Raw genomic sequence first — 9,580 nt, forward strand, 5'->3', positions numbered from 1 at the left:
ATGCCAACAAAAGGAGAAGAAGTAGCTCCTGTGGTTGTTTGAGTAGTCCTCACATTGGATTGTGTACCTTGGGTAGTTTTTGTGGCATTCTTACTAGCTTCAATATCGTCACTTCCTTCGCTTACTTGATGCTCCATAGAAGAGGGTGTAGTAAGTGCGTCCATTTCTTTATTAGTATGGGTCTCTTGCTTGAATCCTACAAGCATCATTGTTTCTATCACATATGTGTGGCTTTAAAGTACACACATACATTCATAAATTAATCTTTCTCATGGTTGCTCAGACAGCTCAACAACTTCTATGTTTTATATAGCTAAGCTCTATGGTGCTTTGTGGCCTTAACAAGCTAAATAGCCAGAAGAAATCACTATTAACCTTCTCTCCATCTGGCAATCACTAGAAATTGAATTTTATTGTTTCCAATAAGGCCCCATGTAAATTTTATTTTGACTGAAATCAAGTTTACAGATGCCCAGAAAGCTGAGACACGGGCTGAGACATTGAGCCATAAAAATGGAAAAAGGGGATCCTCTAAAAAGCATACGGCATCCGGCCAATCTTGTAAGCCTCTCTAGGCATGTCACAGACCATCAAAACGATCTCAGAAGACTAAGCTTGGATGTGCTGTCATTGAACTGGTGACATTATTTTTGAGAAAGGAGCATCTGTTTACAAAGGCTCAGTTTGAAGAGAGTGGATCTATGTATGATATAACCATAGAGTGTCATGTGGGTGCTGATGCTAAGGACCCGTGGTTGTGGGTGCGAGCTGTAAATTCCAAGGGACTCACTCATCACAAGAAGCCACGTGATCTCAATCTTCTCTACCTCCCGTGAGTTTTGTCTAGTCTGTTTTTGGTCTCTAGTTCTTCTTCTTCTTCTTCTTCTTCTTCTTCTTCTCTCTCTCTCTCTCTCTCTCTCTCTCTCTCTCTCTCTCTCTCTCTCTCTCTCTCTCTCTCTCTCTCTCTCTCTCACACACACACACACACACACACACACACACACACACACACTCACTTACTTCTGTCGTTGGTGCTCTCACCGACGGACTTCTGCATTTGAGCACAATGAACGTGCATCATGGAATCTCGAGTCTAGAATACCTTGGTTTTCCATTTTTGCTTCCTTCTGGAATGAGCCCCTTATAATCCCTGCAGCTACCCAATATGCAACCTGTCAATGAACAGGACGGAGCTAATCAATCCTTGTGGATGCAAGGGAGCTCACCTTGGCTACCCACGGCTCTTGGCAATGAGCATCCTGGAGAAGTGGCTCTACCCAAAATGTGTTCCCTAGATGCCGAAGAGACATGACATTTGATTATTAACAATTTAGTGCACTCCGTTTATGTCCCTCTTCAAAACCCTAATTTCCAAGACCATGAAATGTTTTCTGCCATTGAGAAGGGTTTCTACACAGATTTGTTTGGGAAAAATCCAAGTTCATCTGTGCATATTTTTAAGCATTCATTCAATCAACTTGTCCTATAACAAGAGGTGACGGCATTTGCCGACCTATGTATAGAAAAACACATCTACTTAATGGACAGAAGTCTACCTACGAACCTACAAATCTGAGTCAACTTGACGACCTGAGCCTGCGGTGGATGCTGACAACTTGAGCCTGTGGACGACTTGACTTGAGTATGTCCACGAGCTCAAGCTCGTCCGTGCACGTGTGGACGAATAGCAAGCTTGCCTCTGTGGGAGAAGGAAGCAGACACAGGTTTTTACGGACTACAGGTTTAGAAAACTCAAAATTTCTAAAGTTCCCAGAATTCTCTTGATAAATTCCCTTCATAAATCCCTTCATAAATTTTGTTGTAAATTCCCAAAATGCCCTTCATAATTTTTGAAATTGAGATTGAATCTCTTCGAAGTTGTCAAATACCTCGTCCATCTCTTCATATTATCCGAAAAATTCCCAAGGTATCCTTCATATTTTGTCATAAATTCTCAAAATGCCATTCATATTTTTTAAAATTGATATTCAATTTTTGCAAAGATTGTCTATACATAATTTCATAAGAAGATTGTTGTCTATCATTACAATCAGATTTTTAGTTTGTTATGTAGGCTGTTGAGATGCAGTGCTTTACTAGTTTTAGATATAATTTTTTATCTGCGAGGTAACTTGTGACAAATTACATGCTAAGCACTCAATAATGGTTCTCAATTGTAAAAAAAGAATAAAAATTTACAAATCTTGAAATATCCAACCAAAATAGATACAAGGGTATTTTGGAAAATTTCACGAATTACAAGGTCTTTTTTACGACTGATCTCAAAATGAAATAAAACAATTCCTAGATTAAAAAAATACTTTTTTAAAACCCACAAGGTGACCCTACCATCGTGAACTATTTTTTGTGTTTGTGTGTGTTTGCACGTAAGCACTCATAAACAATTAAAATTTAATGAAAAAATTATATGCTCCATAAAGTTCTCAAATAAAAAAGAGAAAAAAATTTAGTGAATCATTCTCTCTCTGTGCTGACGGCTACACAATTAATGTCCATTACTTTTTATTCATGTCACACAATCACTCATTTTATTATGTGAGATCTTCCCACTTATTGAATTATTTGAACCACATTCATTTTTGTTCCTCTCTTAGCTCCAGAGCTCTATGTTTCTCCATAGCTCTTTGGTGCTCCATAGCTACAATGTGTTACTCCATAGCTCTCATGAGTGCTCCAAGCTCTGTGTTGCTCTCTTTGCACATTGTTGGTGACACTGTCACACTTGATATTCCATTGCACAATGGTAACGTATTGCTAAGCTCTCACTATCTTCAAAGTTTGTTACCTCCTTCATTTGTTTTTCACGGACTACATGCAATTATTCAAGAAGACGATAGTTCGTTTGAGATTTCTATGACTCCGCATTGTGACCATGAAGGAAATGAACACTACCTGATTGATGGTTCTTTGTCAACCGAATATCTATTATTGCACACCACAGAGTGTGTTTATGTATCGGATAGTGAGATCTTGGAGATAAATTGTGCAAAGGACACAACAATAAAGCTAGATGATATGAGACCTGCAGATGGAGAAGCGTGTGTGGAAGTATTGCAACTTGATGGTGAATGTGAAGAAATGGAAGGTAGGCCATCTATGTCAATTTTTCATTGGATACAAAATGGAGAAGGGGCACCTTGACTTAAGAAGTTGTTAAAGATGTGCGGCAATCCTCTACAGGTAGCTGAACTTCGCACCACCTATAATGGTTGTTTGTGTTTTAAGTTTCCTGCAACTTTTGGGCAAATGAAGAGAATGGAAGGGATGGAGGAAAAACATGATAGTCATCTCTTGACATGACCATCCCAAAAAAATATGACAATAGCCTGTATAGTGAGGCTAAGTTATTGCCTTGGGAATCTACAATGTCACCGCCTCTCTTATCCATTTTACATGAATGAGAAGAATTTCAATGATAGTTGTTTTCATGGTCACTTGGATAGGCAGGTAAGCAAGGGATATCCTGCCGGTGAGGGTAAATCAAAAATTTACTATCACTATTGCCAAAAAAACCGTGACATGCATTGATGTATGCAAGGCTATGATCTATTATGTTTTCCCTTTGGATGAGAGTATGACTCAAAAGGTACTTCATATTGGCAATCGTGAGCATAGTGTTCAACCAAGCACATCAAAGAGCCAATATAGCAAAATTGCAGAACTTGGTTAGCATAGTTCTTAAAATAGAGAAAGGTGGACCACGAAAAATACAAATACTAGTAGCTCGACAAATGTTGTTTGAATCTTTAACGAGAGAGGGTGAATAAGTCACAATTGATCGAGATTTACTTGGTTTTCTGGAGGAGATGATTCCACTAGTGCAATACAACGGGTATGCATGGATTCATGTGTCAAGTATGTTTCTTTTTTTGGTTTGTTATGTCATTCACATTAATATGGATATTGCATGTAGTTTTAAAGGTCTAATAACCAAAGAAAAGGCGAAGCAATCTGCTCAAATGGGTGAAGGATATGACAATATTTTGCAACTACAACGACATTGTATGTTTCCCTTTTTCCATGGCGGTAGATTACAAGGACAAGGCAATGGAAGAGAAAAATGTTACCTTTTCAAGATGTCTACAAAAGGTCTTGCATCAGGTGTGGACCTAGTAAACCGAATGAGACAAATTGGGCAAGGGGACTTGAGGAATTATTGGGTTCACTTTTATCATACACATAGGATAGATGGATGGGCAACAATGCCGTGTTCCGTGTATGATCCGGGGTAAGTTTGTTTCTAATTTGGAAATATGAAATATTTATCCTTCAAAAGGTTTGTCCTAACATTTGCATCATATTTGTTCAGAATGCGAGCGTTGTAGGTTATTGCAATTTGTGAAGCAAAAGAGGAGGACAAGGAGTCTCAAGTATTGTCTTGGGAAAGTTTGAATGCTGCCATGGCTCAATGTGGGCAAGAACCACCTGATTTTGTAGGGTTCATGTCAGATGAGGCAGGGGAAAACTGGTTGGCAATAAGGACAGTGTACAATGGAGGCCCGCGTAATATTATGGAAGGTAGAGAGCGCTCTTGCCTGTAAGGTCTCCGACCCCGATCAAAAGAGCACCATTGTACTTTGAAATGAATATAATGGAAAAAGTTATTGTTTTTAGCAGTTTTCGATGTTTAGAATATTTTAAAGCTTCGAAATGTAAATTAAAATAATTTTTGTAAAGAAAAATTTTCAAAAATAGTAAGTTTTTGGTCACCCGACCCGTCCAATTTTGACCGTCTCAAAAAATTACACCCGTACCCCAAATTTGAAAAAATGCATTTTCGGGCCCCGGGGACTGCTAAGCTTTCCAAAAAAACATAGAGCTTTGGTAATCAAAGGCTCTTACAACCTCATCTATTAATTCTACTACACATAATTTAAGAGCTGTTTGGATTTGGTTAAAAGACCCAATCATAGAAATTATTTAAATCTAATCTAAATGCTTTGCATGTCTTTTTATCATGTTCTAAGAATTATGGGCTATAGTTGGAGTAACCATAGCCCATAAGGTTTTACCTTTGGACTTTATGGAATCATTAATCATATATGACCATTGAAAATGATATAATGTAATGTAAGAAATCACTTTATGTGTGATAATAAAAGTCTAATGAGCTAGGTATAGGCCGTGACAACTTAATATTGCATGCTGGTATAACCCCCGACCAATTGTAGACAAGTATAGGCACATCTATTCTCCTACCTAATTTTTGTGATCATATGGTGACTTAGTTAAACGCTTATTCAAAATATCCACATACTATTATAAAAATAATGTGCACAATGTCTCACTGTCTATATAGATGGTCAAGATGTGGAGTTCACTTTATGGAGAATGATATTAAAATGAGATATACAAGAAATCTAACCAAGAAAACCTCATCTATAAAGAAGACTTTTTCTAAACATATTACACACCTCACACAATGGATGGCATTAGCTACATATTAAAACGGTGATATAAGTTGCGTATCCAATAGCTTAATTTTAAATCAACCAAAAGCATAAATCATACAGAGAGAGACCACCCAAACCATCCCTACACAAGGACTTTGAGAGTACGCTTGTGTGAAGCCTTTCAGAAAGTTACTCCATAATGGTGACATATGCCAATTTTCAAGCTGACCAAAACTCTTTAATGCTCTAATTTGAGGGCCACCACTCAAATAAAAGATGACATCAACCATCATCAATAGTTAAATGATTTCCTACAATTTTTTAAGAAATTCATCCTCACAATTGTATGAGAAAATCCAAAAAATATGTCTACAATAACTTAGCAAGTATGATTAATTGCAAACAAAGTGAGACATAAAGCTTAGCACTAGGTTGGTAACGGGACACTATATGTCCTTAGACATTTATATCTCCAATTTAATGACCAATTTCCTTGAGCTATTTGAAGAGTTTCGATATGAATCTCTAGTGCTAACTATCCAAAAAGTTCTCTCACCACACGAGTGGATGAACTCTTTTGATCTATCTCTTGCCATGCACGTGGATAGAGCTTCTAAAAGTGAGATTCTGCCTCATAAAAATGGAGTTCCTTGGAGATACTAGTGATAAAAGGCTTTGGCTAGTAATTGTCTAAAAAGGTCTATTGTGAAATTGCTTATATTGCTATTCTATTCTGAAGTTTCACACTAAAGGAATAACAACTTTTTAAATTCTTCACCGAAAGCTGATCCCCACATACTTAATTGTCATTTACACTACAAGAGCTAACAACAACAAATAGGGGTTAAAAAATGCTTATAATTTTATGATGTTTAAGGAGGTTGATAGAGTGATAGCTAGTTCTCCAAAACAAAAGACATGAAAGATCCAAGATTCCAGCTCAATAGACACCATCCCTGTCCCGCATGCTATTCACATCTTCAGATAGCTACAATGCAACAATCTTCAATATCTTTCAACTCGTATGCTCCTTTTTGTAGCTTTATGGTTAACATATTACTGTCCGAGGATTTTGACTAAAGCTGCTACCTTGATTACAAGCTGTCAAACATGGTGTCTATAGGTTTGAGATGGTTTGTGACCTTATGAATAGTCCATATGTGGAAATAAATCACATATAAATACATGTGAGAGCTCACAGATCATCTGCTTGTGCGGACGGTCTGTGAGCTTATGATTGGTCCAGCTGTCACCTACAATGACCAGGTAGTGTTTCTACAGAGAGTCCGTTTGCGTGCACACGGATGGTCTGGGGACGTATGAATGGTCCTTCTGTGGAATATAAATACCGCTCCTTAGGAAGGTTACACAGTGCCATTTTCAAATGGGCACCCGTTGAAAACATGGCGGCCCAATTCAAAATGGCGGATAGGGCTTAGGTGTACACACGTATGCTACACATTGCCGTCTTTAAGAAATGAAAAAGGAAGGTCCTGTGCTGATTGGTGAAAGAGAATTGGCAACGTCTATGCCATATTTGGGCAACGACCAGGCCCAGTCCAAATCCACATGTGTTTTGGCGTCGAGCTGGCTGCCAACAAGGAAATGGCATGCGAGGATGGTTCATGCACAACGGGCGCCACTTCACAGTTGGATGAGCATAGAGAATTAGTTTGTGAGATTATTAGAGTGGGCATTGCCGTAGTGTCTAATAACCTGCCTTATGAGAGCACAATGTTTCAAGAGATAAATTGAACCTGATCTTTTAATGAGAGCTCAAAGATCGTTCGCGCGCGCAGGGTCGGACCAGCAGTGGACATTTGTGGAGGCCTCAGAGTAGCAGGGACAACATCACGACGAATGGGGACAATATAGATCCGACGTGCGACCAATCGACAGACGAAAGGCACATGTTCTTTATGAAAGTAGCGTATGCAGGGAGGAGCTCATCCCACGGCAACGTAAGCGCAGGGTAGGAGATGACAGTAGAAGAATGAAGATGATAGCATAAACAAAATTAATGTGGTGCTCCTTTTAACACCAAATCAAAAGGTCCATCTCATAAATATTTTCGCGTCGCGAAGAGCCTCTCGATAGCGCTGCCGGAACGAGCTTTCCCTGACGAGCTGTCTCCGGCTCGCTCTCTCTCTCTCTCTCTCTCTCTCTCTCTCTCTCTCTCTCTCTATTTTGAAGCACAAAATCACAGTAAGCTTCATGCTTCTGCTTGCTCTCACTTTCCCCAACGAGCTCATGTCAGCTAGCTCTCTCTCTTTCTCTCTCTCTCTCTCTCCATTTTGAGGCACAAATTCAAAATAAGCTTCATGCTTCTGCTTGCTCTCACTTTCCCTGACGAGCTCATGTCGTCTCTCTCTCTCTCTCTCTCTCTCTCTCTCTCTCTCTTTTTTGGAGTCAAAATTCACAAAACACAGTTCTTAACGGGACTTGTCAATCCAAAAGCGATAACATCTGGGTGGTGGCCAATATATTAAGTCTGTGCTTGTGGCTGGGATATGCTTCTGCACAACTACAACTACAGCAAAACATATGTTGCCTTGCAGCAAGCGAAAAGCCTACACCTGTGAAAGAACATTCGCATACCTGGGCTACACGACAAGGTTTACTCATTGACTACGACAGCAAGGGTAAGTATGTATTCAATTCTCATCTGATGGGCTGAACAGAAGCTTCTCCTCGGGATCTGGAGGAGGGTCCTCATCTTCATAGTCACCATCATCATCTTCAGCATAATTGGAATCATCGTAGGGGGGCATGTTAAAGTCTTGAGCTCCTATAGGGGGACCTGCTGCTTCCTCCACATCCAAGGGAGCCCCGTCCTCAGTTTCTTCCACTCCGCCTGCGTACTCTCCTGCAGAGGCAGGAGGAGGGTATGCTGTAGTCGTACAGTTCCTAGCCACGATGCATAAGGCCCCTGCACTTGTACAAAGGCAACCACACTCAGACGTACATTTGTGCGTGTAGCAACAAGGTGTTTTGTGCTTGCTTCCAAGACAGGTGACCAATGATGTGTAGCTGCGGGCACTATGTAATAACGAGCTCTTCATCGCCACCGCCATCGCTGGCAAGAGCTGCCGCAATGAATGAATCTGGGTCGAAGAAGAGGGGGCGGAAAGCCCTGCAAAGACAGCCTTAGAAGAAACGCTCCCAGAGTCCAGAGAAGAGTAAAAACGCCCACATAAGCGATAGCGCGAAATGACAGAGAAGGCCTTGCGCCTGTGCAGCAGCGCCATAGCCCCTTGACACTGCACTCTGATGACGAACACAAAGTTCTTTGTCCGAAAAATATTCTCTCTCTCTCTCTCTCTCTCTCTCTTTTGAGGCACAAAATCAGAGTAAGCTTCATGCTTCTGCTTGCTCTCACTTTCCCTGAGACGAGCCCGTGTCGGCGCTCTCTCTCTCTCTCTCTCTCTCTCTCTCTCTCTCTCTCTCTCGCCGCCGCCGCCCCTCGTCTATAAGTGACACGAGGTGTCACTCGAGGGATCGACGGCGGGGAGCACGATCGACAGGGCGAGGGGCTTTAGGCTGTTGGATTGACGCGCCTAGAGGGGGCAGGTTTTTATATTGTTAAAGGCGCATTGATAGCATGGAGACGCATTAGGCGAGACGGTTGAGGTCTGCGAGTGGGTGGAAGGGGTCGCGAGCTCGAGGCGGGAGTGGGTCAGGCAATGCAAATTTTTTTCCCCAGCCAGATTTGATCCAATGGTGGGATGCACTCGGGCCGTTGATCCCTCGAGTGCACCCCGTGTGCTTTATCAACAAGGGCCGCCGCCCCAAATTTTAAGCACGCAGATCGTCCGCGCACGCGCAGACGGTCAGCGTGCTCACGCATAAGTGGATAATTATCACAAAACGTACTTTCTATGGTCATCACATAGCTTACACCTTTTTATATTGAAATAAGGGCATTTTCGTGCTATTATGGATGAGCTTGCAATTCGTCGGCGTGCGCAGACGGTTTGCGTGCTCTAGTTACTGTATTTTGAAGCATTTTCGTGCTATTATGGATGAGCTTGCAATCCGTCAACGCACGCAGACGGTTTGCGTGCTCTAGTTTCTGCATTTTGAAGCATGACATCATTAAAGTAAACTTTCTGTTTGCTTTAAATTTCAAGCACGCAGATCGTCTACGTACACGCATACAGTAAGCG

At 41.0% G+C, this 9,580-nt stretch overlaps 1 protein-coding gene across 1 annotated transcript; it reads right to left on the minus strand.

Annotated features, from left to right (window-relative positions):
• Positions 1-7,841: 7,841 nt before the first annotated feature.
• LOC147421123 (uncharacterized) lies at positions 7,842-8,795 on the minus strand. The gene has a single exon (XM_086504897.1). The coding sequence runs from the start codon at positions 8,660-8,662 to the stop codon at positions 8,069-8,071; it is 594 nt and encodes a 197-aa protein (XP_086361023.1). The 5' UTR covers positions 8,663-8,795; the 3' UTR covers positions 7,842-8,068.
• Between the last annotated feature and the right edge of the window lie 785 nt (positions 8,796-9,580).

Source organism: Adiantum capillus-veneris, chromosome 28, assembly GCF_014529385.1.
Source record: "Adiantum capillus-veneris isolate H3 chromosome 28, ASM1452938v2, whole genome shotgun sequence".
Taxonomy (NCBI): domain Eukaryota; kingdom Viridiplantae; phylum Streptophyta; class Polypodiopsida; order Polypodiales; family Pteridaceae; genus Adiantum; species Adiantum capillus-veneris.